Source organism: Phyllostomus hastatus, unplaced genomic scaffold (assembly GCF_019186645.2).
Source record: "Phyllostomus hastatus isolate PE091 unplaced genomic scaffold, TTU_PhHast_1.1 phas_scaffold_385, whole genome shotgun sequence".
Classification (NCBI taxonomy): Eukaryota; Metazoa; Chordata; class Mammalia; order Chiroptera; family Phyllostomidae; genus Phyllostomus; species Phyllostomus hastatus.
In genome coordinates this window covers 9,616,634-9,641,985 of record NW_025334026.1, presented here as the reverse complement: position 1 = coordinate 9,641,985, position 25,352 = coordinate 9,616,634, and the positions used below count along the sequence as shown (strand labels likewise).

At 36.6% G+C, this 25,352-nt stretch overlaps 1 protein-coding gene across 3 annotated transcripts in view; it reads left to right on the top strand.

Moving 5' to 3' along the window:
- Positions 1 to 25,352, top strand: part of AUTS2 (activator of transcription and developmental regulator AUTS2) — a 1,150,881-nt gene that overhangs the window by 517,066 nt on the left and 608,463 nt on the right. For all 3 annotated transcript variants that reach the window (XM_045819369.1, XM_045819367.1, XM_045819368.1), the window contains exons 3-4: positions 10,660 to 10,761; positions 25,278 to 25,313. In XM_045819369.1, the coding sequence (XP_045675325.1) occupies positions 10,660 to 10,761; positions 25,278 to 25,313 (138 nt within the window). The remainder of the gene's footprint in view (positions 1 to 10,659; positions 10,762 to 25,277; positions 25,314 to 25,352) is intronic.

Here is a 25,352-nt window from a genome sequence, read left to right as displayed (position 1 = left end):
ACACTCTATCTCTCGGGAGAGATACTCGGATGTAGAGGGCTAGAGCACAAGCAGGGAAATCAGATAGGAAGGTATTGTCTTAATCCAGGCAAGAGACGCTGGTGGCTTTGAGGAGAATGGTAACTGTAGAGGGAAAAAAGATTTTTGCCTTAGCAATTGGAAAAGTACAGTTACTATTAAGAATTGGAAATATTGAGAATATTTCTTTAGTCAGTTTAGTTTTATGATGCGTATTAGACATCTAAATGAAATTGGAAGATGCAACTGGATGTAAAAGACCAGGATTTTGGGAGAAGATTGAGGCTAAATATATGTTAGGCATCATCAGCACATAGTTTGTATTTAAAAGCATGAAACTAGATGCAATTATCAAAGGTAGTGAGTATAGATAGGAAAAAGAAGAGATACACAGAGAGAGCCCTGGAGAACCTAATTTTAGAGTTTGGAGGATGTGGAGGACTCACCAGGAGACTAATAAGGAGTGGCTAGAAGTTGGAGGGAAAGTAGGAGGGAAGCAAGTGCTTCAAGGATGAGGGAGTGATCTGTTGTGTCAAATGGTACTGTTAGATCAATAACATGGAGACTGACATTGACCACTATGTCCACCATTTGTCGGTTGTTAATGATTGGTACTATCTTTAAAGTCAGGCAGCAGGTACCTTCCCCTGAGCCCTGCTGTGGCCCTCTGTAAGCCCTACCCTTTTGCAGAATGGAAGAGTTCAAGGAACAAGGACATGTGCCCACTTGGAGGTCTCTACTCCCCTTCTCTACCATGCTGCTGGTTATCAGGGACTTCAGAATTCCCAGCCCAAATATCCTCAATCTGGCATTCAGGTTCTGCTTCCTAAGTCCGTCTGCCTGAGAAAGGTCTGCACCCCAGCCATGGGTATGCCTCAGCCTGAATTGGGGGCAGTACTAGTTGGAATTGGGTAAAGTGGGTGTTTTGGATGGAGCCTGGAGGTTGAACTGGGATACTATCACATGTGCGGATGAAGTTTTTTGAGACGTGGGACAGAACTATAGATGGGAAGAGGAGTATAGAAGGCCAAGGCCTGGATCTTTTCCACTGTTATGTTCCATCAAGATACTTCAAGGAATACAGAATTCTAAATTAAAAACTGGTCTTCATTTCCATTATCAACATTTATTTAAGTAAAGTCAGAGGATAAGACATTTTATTTAGCACTATATTAGCTTGATTTACAAGTTTTAACTATTTAGACCCAGTTTTTTTTAAAGGAAATGGAGAAATAGCTAGGTTTCTTTGTTTTGTCTTAATTCATTGTGTTCTCTTCTAAGATGGGAACAAAAATAGCCAGGATGTTTGTACCTTAAAGAAAAGGATTATATTAGTTTTCTAGGGTTGCCATAACAAAATACCATGGAGTTGGTGGCTTAGGAAACAGAAGTTTGTTTTCTAATAGTTCTGGAGACTAGAAATCTAAGATTAAGGTATTGGCAGGTTTTGTTTCTCCTATGGTCTCTCTCCTTGCCTTATAGTTGGCTGCCTTCTCACTGCGTCCTCATCTGGCCTTTTCTCTGTGTATGTGTATTTCTAGTGTCTCTCCCTATGTCTCAATCTCCTCTTCTAATAAAGACAACAGTTACCTTGATTAGGGCTCACCCTTAGGAGTCATTTCAACTTTATTACCTTTTTAAAGTCCCTGTGTCCAAGTACAGTCTCATTATTCTCAAGTAATGGAAGTTAGGATTTCAACATAAGAATTTTGGGTGAATGTAATTCAGTCTATAATAGGGGTCTCAAATATTCTAGAACATGCATTTGTGGGACTCATCCCACCTATGAAATGTATGTGGCTTTTCAAAAGTGTTGAATATAGTGCTTGTGCAACCTGTTTATGTTGTTATAGAAGTAATGTTGCCTAGTATGAAATAGTCACTAATTGATAATAACGTTTCTTGATATACAGGTTAAATGCTATGGACTGAATTGTGTCCCCCAATTAAAAGTCATATGTATTTGGAGTAAGGAAGTAATTAAGGTTAAATGAGGTCATTTCCTTCTTTACACTTCAGTTGGCTATTTTTTCATGGTAGAATGGGAAAAACAAAAGGTATAAAACATTTTATGTTTGAAAATGATGCTTATTTTTTGGAATGCCAAGCCATTTAAAAAAGTTATTGGAAAATGTGTTTTTATAGGGAAATATAAAACTGTTTATTTGTAATGTTTGAATATTTATCTTCTCCAATCAAATAATACTGTCTCAGAATTTCCTTTTAATAATCAAAATCTTATTACCAAAAGGCTAGAAACTATACCAGAGCATTCAAACATTCCTTCTTCGAATTATTTTTGCATTGCATATTGTGTATTATTTGTGAATTTATGAACCTATTTGAAAACAGATTTATCTTAGTAGTCCACAATCAGACTCAAGGAATGCCAAGCACCTCCAATTCATTTAGGCTTTTCTCTTTAATCCCATTCTTGCGCATCCTTTTCACCCCCACAGCTTAGAATGTTTTTTTTTGGTAGAAAATAAATAGTCATGTATGTTATTACCCCCTTTGTCAATGTAATTTAACCTAGAAATAGTACCCAAGTTATGGATAGAGATTTAAGTTATATACTAAGAACTGTTTTTACACTTGCATTGTCTTCCCTTCACATTATTAATTCATGAAGAAATAGTATCATAGAGCCTCTTGACCAAATCATAGTCTTCTATGATTTTGATTCTCTTGATAAGCTGTAGAACGGTAAGTTCTGTGATCTGGGTTGTTTACTGGAAGCACATCAAAGTTTGTCAGATTGTTCTTGAGTGTCTACTTGCTTCTTGTTTATGTTTGAAACTGTAGTTAGATTGATTTTGGCGTATTCCCCCTTCTTTATTAATTTTTAGTTTTTCCTACTACTGTGAAGTCTACTGAACCCATTTAAAAATCGCGAATAATGTTGGTGATTGGCAAGTTGGAGTGCTTTATTAGTTTCCATTGCTCAAGCTTATGACAGTCTTCAATACATTATCTGTGCAATTTCTTAAGTGTTTATTTGGGAACATTACTGACACAGGTAAAGGACACTCCAAAGTCAAGGCATATCTGTCATTCCATCTTATTTTACAGTAATAAAACTTTCCTAATTTTACTGGAGTCATTTTATGATGCATGGATGTAAAGGCAATTTCTCCTTTTGTATCTTTGTAAACCCACTGTAGTAGGCAGGATCCCAGGATGGCCCTCAAAATACTTGCCCTTATTTACTCCCATGATTAGATTTTTACATGCACAGTTGACTTGAAGAAAGTGAGTTATCTTTTGTGAGCCTGAGCCTTATCCCTTTCTGGAGTAAGAGATTAAAATGATGGAATCTTTTATTCTTTTTAAAATAAATTGCTTTATTGAAATATGTTGTGGCTCATAAAATCCACTCAGTATAAAATGTACAATTTAATGACTTTCAGTAAATTTACAGTGTTGTGCAATTATCATTATACTCCAGTTTTTGAACTTTGCTGTCACCTCAGATATTTGCTTTGTGCCAAGAAATTAGCCAAAGAACATATATGCATATGAGCATATGCTTACCCCTTGGATACAGACAACAATGTGGTGAAGGGCGGGGTGGGGTGGAGGGGGGAAAATGTGAGTCACCTGTAATTGTGTCAACAATTTTAAAAAAGATAAATCATATGCAAAGTCTGTGCTTAAAACCTTCCAGTGGTTTCCTACCTCACTCAAAATAGAAGCCATAAGCCCTATGTCACTCTCTCCCCATTCCTACTCCCATTATATCTCTCTTCTTTTTCAACCTCACTGCCTTTTCTACTTTCCTTCAACACCTGGAAATGTTCCTGCTTCAGTACCTTTTCTTCGCTGTGCCCTCTGCCTGGGAAAACCTTCCCCCAGAAGTTCGCACTGCTCTCCCTAAACTCCTTTGGGTCTGTATTCACTGCCACCTTCTCAGACACACTTTCCCTGACCATTCTACTTAAAATTGAATGAAAACACAAACAAATGTGGTCACAGGGTAGATGTATGGGTGTTCTCTCTGTAATTCTTTCAAATTTTTCTAAGATTTGAAATTTTTCATAATAAAATGTTGAAACACACATACCAATCAATTCCCTTTTTCTTGCTTTCTCACTGCACTAACATCTAATATTGGTTGTATTTATTGCCTAACCCATACATAACATAGGGAATTTAAACCCCATTAGGGGCAGAGGAAGGATTTTTGTGTTTCATTCACTACTCTGTTTCTTGTAAAACAAGTGCCTATCACGTACTAATGTCAGATTCCTGGTTTTAGTATTGTACCGTAGCCATTTAAGATGCAACCACTAGGGGAAACAGGATACAGGGTGCCTCCTTACTCCCTCCCTCCCTCTCTATACTATTTTCAATCTCCTGTGGGCCAATCATTATTTCAAAATAAATAAACATTTATATATATAATGCATCTCATATATGTATATATAAATATAAATGAGAAAAATTTTATCTTGTGTCAAATTGCTAATTGATGGACTCATTCTTGTGAAAAATTATGTTAGATTTTACTATTAAATTCTCTTTATTATATTATCATATTTTAGGAGCTCTTTCAATGAAGAATATCATTCTGTATTTCCCTTTTTGTTATTATCAGATTTGGGCACAGATTAGCTTTGCATATTTTTTAAATGCTCTGAGTAAAATTTTGTTAAATTTTCTTTGAAATTTTAAAGTATTTAATTATAATTTTGACAGTACTAAATAATATTTACTACTATAATTAGAAATGTGCCTATTATATTTTACATATAAATGTGTCTTATTTTATAATTATAATTTCTAAATCTGCTTATTTTGTGATGATAATCACATTACTATATTATTTTCACATTATATATTGTTATATTATTACATTATTATATAATATATTATTTTCATTTTTGGTTTTGTTTCTTATCTCTTTTTTAAACTTAGATTTGTAAGTGGTTTATCTCTTTGTAGGTTTTGCTCCCAATTTTACTTTAATTTGTTAATTGTACAGTATTTTAATTTTCACTTTATTATGTGGTTTTATAATCTACTTTTTGCTGAAGTTGATTTTTTTGCTTTATTTCTTTTTGTTTTTAATCTTTATAATTAGGTTATTTCTGTTATTTTTCATTTAATGGAAAAGACATGAGTTAACTTCTAGCATAGATTTTATGGGTCCTATAAATTTTTTAACTTACATTTTTATAATTTTAATTTTTTGAATAGAGATAGTGTGTGATTTTTCTTTTTGTCTTAATTATAATTGTGGAGGGAATTTTAAAATATAGCTTTTGAATTAAAGGTTTTTTAAAAATCTCTAGGTGATATGGCTAGTTAATTTAAATGTCATCATTAATTTTCATCAGAGTGAAGGCAGTTTATGTAATTTGTATGTTTTAAATTTTATTCTTATATTCTTTGTGACTTAATACATCTTTGGTTGGTGGTAATGTCACGTGGGTCATTTAGAAGGTGTGATCTCTGCAAGTACCAAATTTACCGTACATTTTGCCTAAGTCAAATTGAGCTTTTTGACCTCTAAGTCCTTTTGTAATTTTTTGTGATATCACTCACTGATAACTAGTAGGATGCTAAAGTCTCCTATCTTCTGTTGATTCCCTTTATTACTGAAAATATTTTTTACTTTATATATTCTATATCAAATTTTATAACATTTCTTTAATATGAAGTACAAAGGTATAAAACATAAAGATTGTACTTTTTATAACTATAAAGTAGCTATCTTTAACATGACTTAATCTAATGACTTGTAATATTTTGTCTTTTCTCCTCTTTTTTTTAAATTTGAGTTCTTTATAACTAACAAATAGTTGAATATTTATTTTTCTCAATACAAAATGGATGTCCTTGCCTTTTTTTTTAGAAATGGGAGCTTAATCAACTTGTATTATTATAACCATTATACTTAGTCATATGCTTTTCCTTTATTTTAGTTCCTTTACCTTTTCTTTATTTCTCAATTGATTATGATTTTTATCCTTTTATACTTCATAGTAATTTGTAAGACATTTGTATTATCTAAAATTTAGTAATGGTTAACTTCATGATTATCAAATTCTTAAAATTCTTTCTTTAACTGTTGAGGACGTAACAGGATAACTTCATATTCTATGATCCCAGAGAAAGTTTGCACAAATTTCTTGCCCTCCTTAGTTTCCAGAATTTAATTTTTAGCTTTTGGGTATAACTTGTTACTGTATTTGGAAGTACAATATATTATTCTTTTCTTACGAAAAAGCTTTTTCTATTCAACCTTATCGTTTTGTTTGTAGTGTTTATTTCCTGTTAGCTCATTTTGACATGTCAGCTTTTTCATTAAGTTCTTGAGTTTGATTCTGTGTCTCTCATCTGAAATACCTTTTAAAGCCTAAGGAATAAAACAGCACAGATGCCATCCAATCTATTAAACTTTCCCCATCTGTGGAGAGTTATTTTTTGAAAGAAAGTTTTACAAGATTAAACACTTGCTGCTTTAATGTTAGTGAACATTTATCACAAAATTTCTTTGACTGAAAGAAGATTTTGTGCTTATTGACACATTTTAAAAACCTTGTATAGAGTTCAGTTAGGTCCCTACAGGAGAACTCAGCAGTCTAAGATAGGATTTATGCCGCTTTAAGGAACCAAAACTATGGTGTGCTCTTCTGAATTACACTGCATAATTTGGATATTCTTATGCATTGTACTGCATAATTCACATCATTCCTCTAGAGTTCCAGGCATAGATATCTTCTCTAAGTACTTAATCCTCTTATAAATTTTGTTTGAAGGGTTAATGACACCTGCTGAGCAGCTAACATCTTGTTGGAACTCAACAAGAATGACCGAATGGCATAGTTTGGCTCACAAATCTTGGCAGATGTGTACAGAATTGCTCTCCCTTCACTCAGGCCAGGGTGATGAGACTTTGTTATATTTTCATTAGCAGTGATAAAACCATGCATCGTTATTTTTCCTAATTAGCCATTAATACCAGTTAAGTCTGTAACAGGATCACAGTTTCAGAATTTGGAGAATATACTGTTGACAATGAAATCTAATGAAAAACAAAATGGCTCCTTATATTTAAAAAAAAATTTATAGCTATTGATAGAATTACTGCCATCATGCCAGACACTAGTATCCTTTCATTTCTTCTGTTTAATCCTTATTACTAAAATATATAATAGTCTGATGGGAAGAAACTTCTGAAACTAAGAGAGTGAGTTACAGTAATTTTTAAAGAAACAACATACTGAAGTATTTACAGGCTGATGGTAAGAAATCTCATTGCATCAGTTAGAGCAAAAGCTTTCTTATAACAGAGTTGCTATGGGTGCTAGGACAAATCAATGTAAGCAAATTGATTTTTCTTAGGTCTTTAAATGTTTAAGCCAGCACCTGGCCTTTGTAATAGATCTTGGTTGTAGGTAATAGCCAGGAATTTCAGATGAAGGATTACAGTTTCTGAGTTAGTTATGCTACCTCAAATGATCCATTGGATGTGGCTGAAAATGCCAGCTTTAAATGTATTCATGGGATTAGGAATGAATACTTCTTTTGCTTGAAATCGTGTGGTTTAGCTTTAGTACTTACTGTAGTCAATCCATTTCTTTGAAATATTGAGCTGTCTGACAGCTTAAAATCCTAAGTTTCCTTTAAACTTGAGCCTGGCTTTGGAGGAAAAAGGGGTAGTGTTGGGGTGGATTTTATGTAAGTCTCTCAGAAGAAAAGTCGCTGAAGTGCTTTTGCTGGCAGGGCACAGGGAAGACTAGCAAACTGCTTCATCTCAATCTTTCGTGGGTTTTTCCCTTAGCCTAGATCAACATTTAGTCAGATAATTGACGTCAAGGACACTGGAATCTCTTGTTGGACCTTGTATCATTTTCCTTCCATGAAAAAAAAACATGGAAAAGATCCAAATGCAAAGTTCACACTTTGCTAAGCCAGTTGGATATTACAAAAAGTCTTCACACCCTTATACCCTTTATTCCCTGCATGTTTATTTTTCATCGTAGTTGGGGGACTGAGTTTTTATAAATATCTCTTGATCAAATATCACCTTACAAGACTCCTTTCTTTGTGAATGCAGTCAGGCACCACAGATATATTAAATATATATTCTGTGGAGATACTAACATACTGGAGAAGCAGTGCTGTGTCAAACATAAATATCTAAACAGGCACTAAGAATTAAAATGATGTGAGCAGTAGGCTATAAGGCACGAGTTTAGTCCTAGATCTCATGCCTGCTTCTTAATACATCATTGGTTTTACTTGTTCCTTCATCTATACATTGGAGGTAGCTTCACCTACTTTTGCTTAACTCAGAAATCTGGTGGGATAAGATTTCTGACATTGCTTATCAATTAGGGGCCCCTCATTATACAGATTTTATTTTTAGTACACATATACTTGACAACAGTCTGTTTTAAACTTGACAGTATGTTATAGAATGATATACTAGCTAACAATGAGAACATATATTAAAAACTAAATACAGAAAGAAAGAGTTCTAAAAAAAAAAAAAGTTAGTTCTTCAAAGACCCTGTATAGTGGAGGATATACTGTCTGGGCTTTAAAAAAGATCTTCACCCAAAAAGCACAGAGAAGGGGAGGATGAGCAGGTCAGAGAGAGGAAATTTAGTGTGAAACAGTGGAGGGCAGAAATGGACATGACATGTTCAAGAAGTTGAGAGAAAGTGATGTCCATTTTAGATTAAATCCCCTTTTATTGCAAGTATAAAAATGAAAACTTGAAGAGAATGACAATAGTCTGAACTTTTGTTCCATAGTAATAAGAAAAGGCTCATAGCACTTTCATCTGAATTAACTGAGAATCAACAGGTTTTGCATTAATTTAGGAGGAAACTAAGTACTTAAGGGCTCAGGAGGATACAAAGTAAAATTAGCGTCATTTTGAGGGGTTCCATTAGAGAAGACTTCTATAGAATGGGATTTTAGAAGGAAGTGATAAAAGTGGATTTGTAGAGCCCTAGTCAGATGGTTCAGTTGGTTGGAGTGTTGTCTGGTACACTTAAAGTTGTGGGTTTGATCCTGGGTCAGGAGTCATATCTGGGTTGTGGGATTGATCCCTGGTTGGGGTACATACAGGAAGCAACCTATCTGTGTTTCTCATATCCATGTTTCTCTCCCTCGGTAATAAAATAGAGGTAAATTTGTAGAAAGGTGGAAAGCCAAAAGTAGGGATCTGGGGATAGCTAATTAGATGGTATGGTCAAAAGTGCAGTTTGAATTGCATTCTTTAAAGAAACACATTAAAGGTACAAAGAAATGCTAATGCAGATTCCTCCTCCATTCATCGTGGTTGTCTTGCCCCTTGGCCCCAGAGCCATATGGAAACCTGCAGGCAAACATTTTGCTGCCTATTACCTGTTATGCTTTCTTAAGTTCCCTTCTGCCTAGAAAAAGGGGAGTTGTGTTTTGTTTGAGACTATCCATGTTTTGGTCCATGTACCCCTCTCTAAGATTTCTTCCTCTTTCTCCCCAAAGGAACTGTGTTTCCAAAAAGACCCTGATCATTTCCTAGAAAGTTGCTTTTCTTCTCTTTCTCCCGTCAGGTGCGCCTTTTCTCCTCTCAACCATATGAGTTCAGTTGCTTTTTCTTGGAATGTCACTGGCTACTTTTTGCTTTTCACTCACTAGCAAGTATTTCCTTGTGTTGTTTTACTTGAATGTCTTGCACTTTCTTTCTTTTGCTAGATTGAGAATATTGCAAACGGGCTGTCTTGTAACTTGATCAAATTGTTCAGGATCTTTGCAAATGTGGTTGGTGATGATATCATAGAATGTTCTTCCATATGTGTGTGACTCAGTCTCACATAGACTTAATGTTTGCAATTCTGTGTGTTTGTCCATTTTTAATGAAAAACCAGAGCTGCATAAATGCATAGAAACTTCTAAAATGTAAGCTTTGTAAGATCAGAGGCTTTTTTTTTTCTTTTTTTTTTTTCTTGGTTTAGCACCGTATATCTACAGCTTACTGCCAGGCCCAGTTGTGGATTTAATACCTATTTGTTGAATGAATGCTGTCTTAATTTACTTGAACCATAAGTCTTAATCTGGTACTTTTAAATATCTGGCAGGAGACTTCTGGAATGTTGTCTCAACAAACAGAATTATTAAATGTCTTCCCAATGGTTAAAGGATAGCATCCAGCATCTCATCATTTTGTCCTAGGATAAGGAAACCTTGTTTTTTGTTCTGTTTTGTTGTTTCTTTTCAGAAGAGGACAGAAAAAAATAAGGTGGCAAATTATAGTTGGTATAATCTGGTTTTAGCTTATTGCATGTTCTGGGTTTTTTTTATTATTATTATTGACCAGATATCACAATAGAACAAAGGAAAAATCTGAGGAAAGAGTATTTTCCAAGACTTATGAACCTTTGTTAGACTTCCCAGGTATTTATTTGAGGCTTGCTCACCCTTTTATCTACATTAACATTTCATGGTAAATGTTTTGCTTATGCTACCCTCTGTGTTTCTTTTTATGGCAACTTGCCTGGCACTATTCAGAAACTGAGAAGAATGCAAAATATCAAGACCTTAAGTTATTCATTTTTAATGAAGCTTAAAGAACAGAGCCAAAAAAACAGTTGTGTGAAGAGACCACTGACTCTTCTCATTTCTCTTTTCTTTTGTCTGTAGCTCAAACCAGGGCAGAACAGCTGCAGGGACAGTGACAGTGAAAGCGCCAGTGGAGAATCCAAGGGCTTCCACAGAAGCAGCTCTCGAGAAAGGCTCAGTGATGTAAGTATTAAAAAACATTTCAAACAAAACTACCAGACCCATACATCCCTTGAGTAAAGTCTCAATTTCCCATCACTCTATCCCTTCATATCACTTGGTATATCCAAGTATTATAGTTTACCCATTCTTGATGTACACGTGGTTGAGCCTTGTGTTATAGTGTCATTCCATTTTCTAGTCTGACCTAAAATGTGTTTTAACAAATTATAAGGTAGGTGGGAGTATTTGTCACCTTGGAAACTGTCAGGAAATTCAGTTTTGTCTCTTGCCAAATAAGTGGCTCATTAGTTAGTCACCTCTTCCAACCGAAATAAAATAGCAAAAAGGGATTATTACCAATTTCATGAGTGAAGAAATTACAAATAGTGCATAGTTAAATGACATTGTCTCCCCATTGTACCACTGCCTTTTTCTAGGGGAGAAACCCTTGTCAGAATACACCATGCCTCTTGAGGAATCTGTCAGCCTTTCTGTCCACTAACAGACCTGATTCCCTGTTATCACTTCCAAGAGCCACCTGGCCCTCTTTAGAAACTTGCTTCTCTAACCTATCATATGACAGGATTCTTGACTAATCCTTGCCCCTGAGAGCAGCACTTGGAAACTTTCTTGTAAAATAGATCAAGTAGGTAGAAAGTTTTATTAATAATATCAATACAGAAACATTATCAGATTAAGTGAGATAATACTCTTAAGAAAGAAGATAGCAATCCTGTCTCTGAGTTTCAAGAAGAGGAAGCAGTGTTTGCATGTATAATAGAAACAAAACCCCTTGTCTCTTATCTTCCTTTTTTATAAGGCTCTGAAGCAGTTGTCTTCATTATGGTGCATAAGGTGATCTAGTATTTTAAGTATTATTACTTACTTTTTACCTAAAAATTAAGTAAAGTAACTTTACTACTATCCAATTTAATAAGCAAGGAGTAATTCATGTCTATAATTTATAAACACTCTTATCTTAAGAATGTGCTCATAACTTTTTTTTTTTAACTAAGAAGTGTCCTTAAGCATAAACGGTTGGAGACCATTGCAGCACATTGAGTCATTTCTCCGTCAGCCAAGGTAGACAACCCCAAGAATCAGCTACCTTCCTACACCTCTCAGGAAAGTGTGTGCAATGTAGGGTGATATTTGATATATATAGCATTGAATTCTTATAAGAATTAAGTTCTGTAAATGAAGGGTAATTATTTCTATAGTACTCTTAATATCTTATTTATAGACAATCACCTCCCCTTATTTTAATATTAATAATATCAACTCAATCTTGCTATTAGTATTAATATGTATATATAAGAATATTTCTTTGTGTGTTTATATTTCATTAATTTTGTGATAGAACTGTAAATTATAATGATAAAAGTATAACAGTATTTGTTACCTGTATTGCTAACAACAATACTTAATACTTAAATAGCTGTTTTTCTGAAATTTTGGTTTGCTTTTTGTGGGGGCACTCTGCCCGCAGGGGCTCCCAGCTGCCTCGGATGAGAATAAGTCTACCCAGACATTATCTGCTTGGGGAGGAAAGGTGGCTGATCTCTCAAAGGAGAAGGGCCAGGAGCCTGTTCCTCAGTGGGCTTTTATTGGGTTCATTTGTACAGGAATACAGATAAAGCTCATTAATCATTGTCAGGCAGTAAGGATCAAACAATAGATATCAAAGAACTCTGAGGGCCTATTCTGAGTCAGGGTCAGATAGTTAAAGAGCTGTGAAACTTTGAGGAACAAACTTACTTCTTGCTTGGACCCTTAACATTTCATTGAGAGCATTCTAAACAAAGCAGGTTTCACAGGATTTTACATATTCTTTCTTAGGCCTGATCACCTTAAAGAACCTGCCCTTTCCAGCACAGGGCTGTACTACCCTCTGTCATTGTTTCAGGCTTAAGTCAGGCAGAGGAAGTAAGGCAGCCAAGAGATTAGGAGACTTCTCGCAGACAGAGTGAGGACCTAGGCTTTGTCAAAGCCAAGGAGCAAGGGTCCATCACCCCCTTTTGCTGTAGCCCCCTAGGTCCTTCCTTGGGGACCTCCCATGTGATCATGCCTGTCTTAGATGGTCCCCCCCTTGGGGAATCTTACCTCTCATTGGTTAACCAACCAAGCATTGGGGGCCAGTTATGGATGAAGTAAAAGGAGCAAAAGCAGTGCTCTTTGCCAGGGAGATAAGCTTTTGTCTCCTTAGTGGCTTACGGTCCAAGGTCGCTCCCTCAGCCTTAGCCTTGGTGGGGGTTACAGCTTCTGAAACCAGGCAGGTAGGTTCCCAACAGCTTTTAACGTGAGATCTTACTGACCTGGAAATTTTCCTAGAATTAGTCATAATTTCATCATAGAGTGGATAAATGAAAGCCACGTTAGGTTAGGGGCAAGAGCATAGTATTATAGTCATAGAGATCTTTTGACTAGTTGCGCTGAATTTATTTTCCATTAGACAAAAAAAAATGGCTAAAGATATCCCATTATATACAAAGATTTAATATTGTGAAGATGTCAGTACTACACAAAGCAATTTTCAGATTCAGTGCAAATCTAGGTATGTAAAAGGACTCAAACAACTCAACAGTAACCAACAACCCAATTCAAACATGGGCAAAGGACTTGAGTAGACATCTGTGCAAAAAGTAAATAAACAATGGGCCAAAAAGCATATGGAAAATGCTCTTCAGCATTAGTCATTAGGGAAATGTAAATATAAATCATAATGAAATACCATTTCATATCTACTAAGATAGCTGTATTTTTTTTCAAAAAGGACAATAACAAGTGTTGGCAAGGATATGGAGAAATTGGAACCTTTGTACATACTGATGGGAACGTAAAATGGTGTAGCCACTGTGGAAAATAGCTAAGCAGTTCCTCAAAAAGCTAAACACAGAATTACCACACCCCCACCAATTCCACTTTTAGGTATGACAGAAACAAATTGAAAATAGCTTCTTATAAGCCAGTTCATTGCAGCATCATTTACAAAAACCAAAAAGTGGAAACAACACAAATGTCTATCAACAATTGAATGGATAAACAGAAAGTGACATATATGGAGAATGGAATGTTATTCAGCCATAAGAAAAGAATACAGTTCTCGTACATGTTACACCAGTGAACTTTGAATACATAATGTTAAGTGAAAGAAGCTACATGTAAAAAAGACTATATTGTATGATTCCATTTCTATGAGTTATCTAGAATATGAACATTTCTAGAGACAGAAGGTAGAACAGAAGTTACCAGAGATCTGTGGTTTGGGTGGGGAGTTACTGCTTCATAGTTATGGAGTGTCTGTGTGTGGTGATGAAATAGTTTTACACAAATTGTGACCAAATTGTGCACTTAAAAATGGTTCAAGTGTCAAACTTATGGCACATGTGTATTTTACCACAGTAGAAATAATGTTAAACATATATGTTAGGGTTGTAACAATCCTGCCAGCATACAAAATAATTTGAGTTTGTGTTGCTTATTCATACTTTTGCAAAATTCATATTTTTGCAAAAACATTATTAAAGATAAGAGGGAAAAGTACAATCAGCCTTTAGTCTATAGCTAATTTTTCCCCAGTACTGAATACTCCACCTAATTATTGATGATTTTATAAGGGTTTTTTCCATTGTAGGTTGTGGGAATGCTATTCCTTGCCATGTGTGAGCTCTGGAGTCATTCTTGCTGTTCCTTTCAGTGACTTTTCCCTTTACTTTAGGTTCTTTGCTCCCACAAATATGCCAGTGTGTTTCAGGTGAAGACTAGAGGGGAATCTTCTTCAGGTTTCATGATTCTCTATGGCACTCTCATCTCTCCCATCTTCTGTTTTGCCTCTTCAAGCTGCCTTTGCTTTCTTTGATCATCAACTCTTATTTTCACAATTCAGGAATGCTGTGTGCTCCACAAGGATCATCTCCTACCCCATCTCGCCCCATCCCACCCACCCTACCCTGACATGAAAACTCTCTCTAAGCAGTAAACTGGGGCAAAGGTGGGATCATCTCACTTGTTTCCCTTCTCTCTGATGTCACTGTCTTGTGCTGCCTATTGCCGGTTTCTGCAAACCGTTTTTAAAATACCTTTGTCTGTTTCTTTAGTAGCTTAAACTTAAGCTACTGAAAGTGGGAGAGTATATTTGGCCCCTGTTAGTCCATCTTGTACATTCTTTTTTTTTCAGCTGAGATAAAAATTCCCAGAAGTCTTCTACTACATTTAATGATATTTTTAGAAGCTTTGGCAGTTGAGACTTTCTCTTAAGTGTAGCTAATCAAGATACTGTATTAGTTATGCATTTTTTTAATTGAACAGGCCAAAGGAGTAAGAATAAAGAATTTCATTATAGCTGAAAGATTTTATCTATGGGCAAAGCTTAAAAACCAAATGTGTTTGGTTTTTCTGAATTACGAATTGCCAAGCCATATTGCCAGAGGGATTATTTATCTATAAGGACTATTGGATTGTCCACATCAAGGATACATAGTAACTTATTTAGATTAGTCACAAAGGGAAAAGTTAAGAGGAATAATAGAATATCTCAGTGTTCACAATAAATTGTTCAAGAGGGAAAATACAGCTTCTGATTTATATAGAATTTTGCAACTGAAGAAACAGTCAGAATTTGGGAGCTAAATTTATGCCCTTGGTAAATACAGCAAAGTCTCAAATTATGAAATGATCATGGGCATTTGTAACAAGCACATCAAGTTTTAGTAACAATTTAGCTGTTTATTATCTGTGTTACCTTAAGGAAAAGAACTTGCTCTTTCTAAGGCTTGGTTTCTTTACCTTTAAAATGGATGAAATGGATGTACCTTATAGGTCTCCTTTAAAGATTACCTGGTACTTTGTATTTGAATCACATAGCATAGTTCTTGGTGCTCAGAGCACATCATCTGTGCTAAAAAATATTCATCGTCTTCATTTTTTCATCAGATTTAGAACTTACCTTAGCAACCTTCTCTACCCCTTTTAACTTAAATTCCCTTGTAACTGTAGACTTGACAAGATCTGCTTATTTTAATCATGGCAAACATGAAGCTACTCTAAACAAAATCCCCATTAACTTATGTCTCCTTACTTACTTTTTCTCACCCCTGAACTGTTCCTCTTTCTTTCCCTGTCCTAGTGTTGGATCCCAGAGCTGGTATTCTCAAAGTCAGGCTCCGTTCCTTTCTCTTACCCTATTCACTCAGTTACTCTCCTTTCTCTGAAGACTTTGTTTCTGGAGAGGTGTTTGGGTATGATTATCCTCTCTTTGACACTAATGATGTTTCAGATGCTCTCACCATTTCTTACACCAGTGAGTCCTGTGATTTCTCAGTGATTTTATCTGCCCAGGCATTGTTTCCATTTCACTGTGCTCTGCAGAATTGTTTTCCTAAGAGTCAGACCTCACAATTAAACGTTTTTGTTTAAGGTCTTTTGGACAAGGTCGACATTGTTGAGGATTATCTGCACTGCTCTTGAAGGGGAAGTATGAAGTTATCAGTTATCACTGCATCCTTCCTCTCCCCTTCTATTTCCTCATCTTTATACCTTATATGTAATCCCTCTGAACCACTTTTGTAAAATAATATGCATTTTCAAATCATTCTGCCTTTGTTACTTCTATTTCCTGTTGTTTTTTTCTTTTTCTCTTTCTTTCCTTTTTTTCTTCTGCCAGCCCCAGTGTTACTTCTTGGAAATAAACTCATTTAATACTTTATTCAAATTAATGTATGTATATAACTCTGTTTTGTCTCTGAAAGAATTTCAGGTCAGGCTTTTAGTTAAAAGAAGGCAGAAATATACTTAATACTTTCTAAGTGTTCAAGACTTTGAAGGAATTGAAGCATTTTGGAGAATAGTGAAAAGGGATTAAATTCCATAAATCTTGGGCTAACCAGTTCTCTAATCTTACTGTTCTGTTGCTTTTTAGCTCATTCTATGTAGTCGCAATTAATGCATTTCTTCTGCTTTTTTCTTTTCTACCAGCTTTTGAGGGCTTTATCAATGTATTTATTCCACCATGCCATCTACTCTCCATCCATCCATGCAAGCATCTACTCTCTCCTCCTTTCTCCCTATCCTCCCCCTAATTTTTATTGAGGTTTTACTTTGTGTCATGTTTACTAGCTCATATTAAGGAAGAAACATAACAGGCAACACAATCAATAAGCTTCTCTGTAGTTTAGAAACAAATCTAATCCAGACTTATGAAGGATTATGGATGTTCCATTTCTCCTTTCTTCTTTTATTTTTATCTGTGCCAGACGTTTCCCCTGTCAGTTTGTGTATGCCCTTTTCTTTTCACTTATCATATATGTATGTGTTTTCATGGAAATGTCAGTGTTTTGATTGTCCAGAAATATTTATCAGTACCCTTCATGTGTCCAATATAGTTTTGGGCATTTATGGTTGAGTGGTGAACTAGACGAACTCACTGCCTTCATGAAACTTCCATTTTGTTGGAGGAGACAAACAACAAACCTGTGGGCAACAATAAAATTATTTCTGAAGTAACACATTTTATGAAGTAAACAAAACAGTAGTGAGGGGTGGAAGAGTTTATGTTGCTGTTTTAACTAGGGTGATTGGATTGGTTCTTTCTGTGTAGGTGACATTTGAGCTGAATCCTGAATAAAGAAAAGGAGGTAGCCTTGTGAAGATCTATAAGAAGAACATTCCAGGCAATAAGAACGACAAGCTCAGGCCCTAAGTCAGAGCGAGCATAACATGTTTGAGGCAGAGAGAAAAGGCCAGTATGGCTATAGAATGGTGAATTATCATGGGATGACCACGTACTTATCAGCTACTCTTAAGGGAGAAACAGGTAGAGTCTACACCATCAGTGAGCTTCTCTGTATTTAAGAAGAAAATCTAATCCAGACCTGTGAAGAACTCTTGACATTATGTTTCTTTCCCTAGCCTATGGCAAGGAGGCTAGGTATTTTATTAGTTTCCTGGGGTGCTATAATGAGTGACCACAAAGTACATAGTTTAAAACAACAGAAATATATTATCTCATAGCTTTCAAGTCAAGAGCCTAACAGTGAGGTGTCACGAGGTCTGTGATCCCTCTGAACCCTCTACAGAAGAATCCTTTGTTTCCTCTCCCAGCTTCTCATGGCTTCTGGCAGTCCTTGGTATTTCACTTGGCTTTTCACTATATTGATCCAGTGTCTGCCTATATCTTCACATGGCCTTCTACTGTATTTGTAGCTTTGTGTGTCGTTACCTCTTTTATAGGAGCAAGAGTCATACAGTCATACTGTTTTAGGACCTGCCTTAATCCAGTGTGATTTCAACTTAAAGACTATTTCTAAACAAGGTCACTATTTCAGTTAGGGTTCTCAAGGGAAATGGAGCTAGTGGAATCTATAGACATATACAATTATGGAGGCTGACAAGTCTCAAGATATGCAGTCAATAAGGTGGAGACCCAAGAGAGCTGATGGTTAGTTCCAGTCCAAAGACTGAAATGTTCGAGAACCAGAAGAATCAATGTTTCTTTCAGTTAAAGTCTGAAAGCAGAAAAAAATGGCGTCCCAACTTGGGAGCCAGTCAGAGGAATTCCCTCTTACTCTAAGAGGATGGTACTTTTGTTTTGTTTTATTAAACTGGTTCTATGAGGACTACACTCATTAGGGAGGGGGCAGTATACTTTACTCAGTTTATTTGTTTATTTTGTGTTAATTTTAAATATATTTTATTACTTATAGTATTATAATTATCCCAATTTTCTCCCCTCTACTCCCCTCCACCCAGTACTGTTCATTCCCTCTAGCAATCCCCCCCTCCTTAGTTCATGTCCATGGATCATGCATCTAAGTCCTTTGGCTACTCCATTTCCTATACTGTTCTTAACATTCCCCTGTCTATCTGTATCTACCAGTTTATACTTCTTAATCCCTGTACCTTTCCTTCATTCACTCCCTTCCCCTCCCAGCTGATAACCCTCCAAATAATCTCCATATCTCTTATTCTGTTTCTGTTCTATTTGTTTGCTTAGTTTGTTTTTCAGATTCAATTGTTGGTAGTTGTGAATTTGTACCACTTTAATGTTCATAGTTTTGATCTTCTTTTTCTGAAAGAAGCCCCTTGAACATTTCATACAATAATTGCTTGATGAGGATGAACTCCTTTAGCTTTCTTTATCTGGGAAACACTTTATCTTCCCTTCAATTCTAAATGCTAGCTTTGCTGGATTGGGTAATCTAGGTCATAGGTCCTTGCTTTTTATCACTTTGAATACTGCTTGCCAGTTTCTTCTTGCCTGCAAAGTTTCTTTTGAGAAACCAGCTGACAGTCTGATGAGAACTCCTTTGTAGTTAACCCTCTGCGTTTCTCTTGCTGCTTTTAAGATTCTTTCTTTATCTTTAACCTTTGGCATTTTAATTATGTCATATCTTTGTATAGTCCTCTCTGGGTCCATCTTGTTTGGGATTCTCGGTGCTTTCTGGACTTGTCTATTCCTTCACCAGATTAGGGATGTTTTCTTTCATTATTTTTTTCAAATAAGTATTCAAATTCTTGCTCTTTCTTTTCTCCTTCTGGCACCCTATGATTTGAATGTTGGTATGTTTGAAGTTGTCCCAGAGGCTCCTTAGCCTATCCTTGTGTTTTTGGATTCTTTTTTCTTCTTGCTGTTCCGATAGGTGTTTTTTTGGCTTCCTTATATTCCAAGTCATTGATCTGATTCTCGACTTCATCTACTCTACTATTGGTTCCCTGTAAAGTTTTCTTTATTTTGTTTAGTATAACTTTCATTTCTGCCTGGGTCTTTTCTATACTGTTGAAGTAGCCAGTGATTTTTCCTTGAGTATCCTAATAACCAATGTTCTGAACTCTGCATCTGACAGCATGCTTATCTCCATTTTGTTTAGCTCTTTTTCTGGAGTTTTGTTCTGTTCTTTTATTTGAGCCATATTTCTTTGTCTCCTCATTTTGGCAGCCGCCTTGTGTTGTTTCCATGTAATAGGTAGAGTTGCTCTGACTCCCTATCTTTAGTAGCATGGCGTATTATGGAAAAGCACACCATTGAGTTGGATGAGGCAGAGCCTTAGGTAATTGCCAGGGTGAGGCAACCTGTGTGAACCAGGTTGATGGAGTCTCCTATATGGTGTCACTGCTCTGTGGCTGTGTGTGAGGGTGGGCTTAGAAAGGGGGCAATGCTGTGCCTGATCTCTGGAGTTTTTTCTGGGAGGAACCTGGCACTCACCCTGATTCCAAACACTTCAATTTCTCCCCGCATACCACTGGTAACCTTCCAGCTGCCTCCCTAGTGGTGAAGGCCAAAGGGAGCAAGTCTGCGTAAGTAAGTATATTGTAGGTACTTAAAAGGAGACTCCTTTGAATCCTGCAGTTTCTTTAACCTCCTTAACCCCCACTGCTTTTTACAGCTGGGAATTATGGGGACTTATATTTCTGACTGTGGAACCCTGGGCTGGGTGGTATGGTATGGGGATGGGATCCCTTGCTCCCCAGGTATCCCTCTCAATTTTTATCCACCACACATAGATGGGGAACCATCTGTTCTATGTCTCCATGCTTCTGCACTTCTCCATGTGTCTCCATGTCTCCACCCCTCATACCTGTTTAGATAAATGTGACTTCCTTAATTCCTTGGTTGTCAGACTTCCATACAGTTTGTTTTTCTGATGATTCTGAGTGATATTTGTTTTGTAGTCTAGTTGTAATTTTTGCTGTGGTTGTGCATGTAGGCAAGCCATATTTACCTATGCCCTCATCTTGATGGGAAATCCAGTCTGTCTATTTAAATGTAACTCATCCAAAAACATTCTCACAGTAACACCCAAAATAATGTTTGATCAAATATCTTGGTACTCAGTGGCCTAGTCAAGTTGACTAAAATTAACCTTCACAATCATGTGCTGGATTTTAGGGGGATACTTTTCAACCCACTATAATGTATTATTTTAAAAGCCTCTGGAAGATCTTGAAAGGAATCTTGTTATAATTTTCACTTTATAATGAAAAACTGCAGGTAAAGCATGAAATCAGTGAGAAAACCTAAAAAGGCTGTTCAGTGTAGATGAGAGCTGGTGACACCTAGAAGTGGTTATAACAGAGGGTTGGAAAAGTGAAGTTGGAAGTGACTGTACTTATCATACCTGAAGCTTTTTTCAAATTGTTACTCTCCCTCCATTTTTACTTGAATATTCCCAGTAGCTCATTTTCCCATTCAGATATTCTATTTGGTGTCTTTGTCAGCTATTAGTAATCATATTCCCAAGACAACTTTATTAGGATTAAGATTTCAAATTCTTTAAATTGTCACCGTTTCCTAAAACACTACAGAAAATCCATTAATGGGCCTGTTTAATGACCTTTGCAAGAAATGTACTTGGCCAAGATCCTTATGCTCTTACTTCCAAGAGAAAAAAGTATTAACATGGAGGTGGATAGACAGGGATGTCAGACACAATTGGTGATCTGGAACAATTTTAAATATTCTATTTAAATTAGCCCTAGGGTCAGAGCACACATCTCATCCAGGGGTGGAGCACACATCCGTTTCATACCCAGGGAGCTGTAATAATAGCTGTGGACTCTCTGTAGATCTCTAATGAATGGAGCACATCTATTTTAGATGGATAATCAATTTTGAAATCCCTTGTTGTGGGTAAGCTGTTAACACAGAAATGTTAACTTCGTGAGTTTAATGAGTAGCTTCAACGATAGCTTAGTGACAAAGATGGAAAGAAAGTCAGGTGGGGAGCTAGTGAGAAAGAGTAGAATGGGCATTTAATGAATATCCACTTGTAGATTAGAATGTCAGCAGCAACATTCTCCCTCCTGGAAAATGTCTTTCAACTGTGCATCTTATTACAATTCCTACAGCCCATGGTAGTTTGGAGATTGAGGCCGAGTGTGTTTGTAAGAAACCTCTCCTTTGCAACATAATGAGATCGAGGTGCGTAATTTGCAGAGATTGCTAGAGCAGTGGTCAAGTCTGCAAAAAAACATAGCAGAATGAAAAGAGCATGTTAAACAGGAAATGACTCCTATAATGAGCCCAGAAATCACATATCACAGTCAGCTGGCTGGCATTTTCTGATATTTTTTTGTCTTCTCAAGCAAAGTGCCAAATACTTTTTCCTACTCTAGTTTCTCAGTCTCTCTATACCTCTAATTTCAACCTTGTACATTGAAAATATTGATGAATTGGCAACTCTGCCACTTGAAGAAATAAGAACAAAGGCTTTTTTGTTATTCAAAGGAAGTATTTGTCTAAACATGGGTGTATGGTATTATTTCAAATGCTGTTGTATGCCTTCGTTTGTAGCATTTAAAAAAATCTCCTTTAAAAAAATCTTTTCCAGCCACATTTTGACTCATAAGCTTTTTTGGATTCTTTGGATACTTCTGTTATATAGTTTGGACGTCTTGCCTTCTCTCTTTAAGCAAGAAAAATGGGAGATCCATTTTCTTAGTAGAAATTATTGAAATCATCTTTATTTCATCAAATGGTTCAGTGGTCAGGGGTAGGGCTTTATCTCTTGGTTGTATGATTCCTCTTGTATAACATAAAAAAGCAGCAGCAATCCCTAAATGCACATCTATAAATGTATAACTAATGTAACATCTTTCAAATAAACAGATGTTTCTAAACATTGAATTCTTGTAGCATAATCTTTTGTTGCCCATGGTTTGGGGTATTCATGGGATTTCTGATTTGGAAAATGTTACTGCTATCAAATATTTGCATCTATATTTGGATACAGATTTAGATTAGGCATACATGTCTGAGGCACTTCTGGGCCTTTTGAATAGCAAGGTCTCAGGGATGTGATGTATGCCGTGGCCTGTCTGTGAAACTGACTCTCGCCCTGCTGCTCATCTCAGAACTTCTTACCTGTATCTGAGAGTGGGGATCCTTTTAGCTGTGAGGAGTAGTATCCCACTGAATACAAAGCCATAGTCAAATTCTTGGAAACAACAGGACAAAGAGAAATCTCTTTATTTTAGAGATGTTTTTGTTCAAATTCACCAGCTGTGATTGAAGGGAGCTGGAAATTGACCAAGAAGAAGGTGGTTCAGAGGGCATAAGAGGAGAGGAACTATCAATGGCATAGATACTTGGCAAAGTAGAGGAGAAGGTTTTTCCTACACATTTTTCTGCCAGGTCCAGAAATCACAACTTAATGCCACAAATTTTTCCTATTTAAAGTGAGAACAGTAGGTTGGAAAATGTGGGTAGCCTCTGACTCTGTGGTTCTGTATGTTTTCTAGCAAATACCAAAACCCCAGTGGACCTGTAATATATGAGAGGGACTAGCGTCTGTGTTTCTTTCTGTGTATGATGTGTTTTTGTGTGTGTGTGTCGGGGGGGTGTTATAAGGCAGGGTCCTTAAATGCTTTGTTGCATTATGTTAATTCCTCGGCAGTGCAATCAAATTCATGTCGTAATTAAAGCTGTCAGTTGGAAGGCAAGCCAATCGCCACAAAAACACAGCATAACAAATGAAGTGAAATGATTCTGCGTGTAGCTATACAATGCTTCGCCAGGCATGAAATTAAATAAGTAATTTGATGTTGACATCAGAAATTGAAATGATACCCACTGTTCTCTCATTCAGTCAGACCTGCATAAACAATAGCCAGAACAAATATGCACAACAAAGCCCTCTTCTCCACCCCGCTCCCTGAGTAATGTACAATATATATGCAAGATGAGTATAACAGAGCTTTCCGGGACCTGAAGTATGTAATTTTCTTTGGTATACAATAAGATGATACGTGTGTGGAGGTGGGAAGGTAGGTTTGGAGGGGTACTTCTACTTCTGGGAGGAAAATCATTTGCAAGATGAAAAAAAATCCTGAAAAAAACACAAATTCCGTGTTTCTCTGAGTAATTCTTCCTAAAATTATTTTACCTCCCAGGGGCATGACTCCAGGCTGGTGGAGACCTAACCTAGTTTTTGCTTTCCTCTGCTCCGTGGAAGGCTGTGGGTGTTGAAAACAGGTGATGCTGTCACATGGCTAATCACTGCTGTGAGAAACTGTCTCCATGACTACTGGATCTCCCTATGTACCATTTATGGGATCAAGAATGCAGCAGGATTTTTTTAAACCAAGGCCATTGTGCAACATCACAGTCTGCTGTCCTTTATTCCCCTGAGCTTGTTTGGAACAAAGAGGTGAAGAAAGTTTGACTTTAGGAACTGCATTTAGGAATGCCCTACAGCACACTATTAGATACTAATAGATACTAGTATCTATTGTTAGATACTAATGTGGTCTGTACTTGTTAGATACTAATGTGGTCTGTACTTACAGCATTGTATTTGCTTTTTAGAAACAGTTTAAAATTAAGAAGAAACACATCTACTGTATTTTTTTCAGATATTAAATTTACCATTTCCCCCATAGAATAAATTTATTCATATATATATATATGTATACACACACACACACAAGTATTTTTAAAAAATACATTCTGAGTAAGGCATTGTGCTAAGCTCTTGGGAAGCAATTATGAGTAAACCAGATGGCTCCTACTACCTATGGTGTGTAGAACAAGGACAGGACATTTAGGTGGAGGAACTACCGGTAAACTGAACGACTGTTGCATCAGAGTGGAAGTCAGGCCACTCCAGGGAAGGCATGACACCCCACCCAAGCTAGTCAAGGATAGGCCTTGCTTGTGCGAGGACCCTTAGCTGAGATCAGAAGGCTGCCTGAGCATTAGCAGTATTTTTGTTTCAAGCTTACTTGGGACCACTATTGTTCACAAAGAGGACACTAAAAATTAAAGAATATGTACTGAGATGTTTTAGGAAAAAAGAGAAACAACACAGGGAAAAAAAATCACAGACAAATATAAAACACAAACCAATTTCCTTTTTTTGGCCTCCATTCCCAAAGAAGTGATGTTCTGCATAGCTTTCAGAATTTTTTTTTTGTCTCCATGTGAAAATTGGTGCTTTTTACTGCTTTCCTTTACCCACACATTCTTTGCATTTTAGTCTACTAATTATGTTTACAAAATGTCTCAGTTTTGAAAAGCACTCTGTGTGTACTAACTAGTGCCTTTAGGGAATAAACTGGCAAATAGGTCATACACTGCAAAAGTCATCCAAACCCACTGGGCTTTTTATTTTCAAGTCAGTCTGGGTTTTTTCCTCTTGCCTGCCCCTTTGCGGCCACAAAACTGAGTAGCTTGAGACCAGGGCATTGAATGTCAGCAAGTCAGGGAGTCAGGCTGATGTGTGTCTGTTTAGTCTCAGCGCAGGGCGAAATGCCATCATTAATTCATTACCCAGCTGCCTGTCAAATAAATTGGCAATTACGTCCACCGCAGAAGCTTGGAATTCAGTAAATAGCACGTTAGCATCTCTGAGTTGTTGAGAGATGTAAAGGGGAAAATTAAGCAACACAGTGTTTGTATCAGGAGCAGATGACAAGGGGCAGCATACACTGGTGATGTGATGTAGTGATGAAAAGCCTGCAAAGGGCTGGTAATGACCTGTGTGGATTGGAACGTGTTAAAAACCATTGCTGATTTTCCACTTTGTCTTTATGCTTTATTGCAGAGTTCAGCTCCTTCCAGCTTGGGAACAGGCTACTTCGTAAGTTTATCTCAACTTCCACATGTGTGCCTTGCCTTG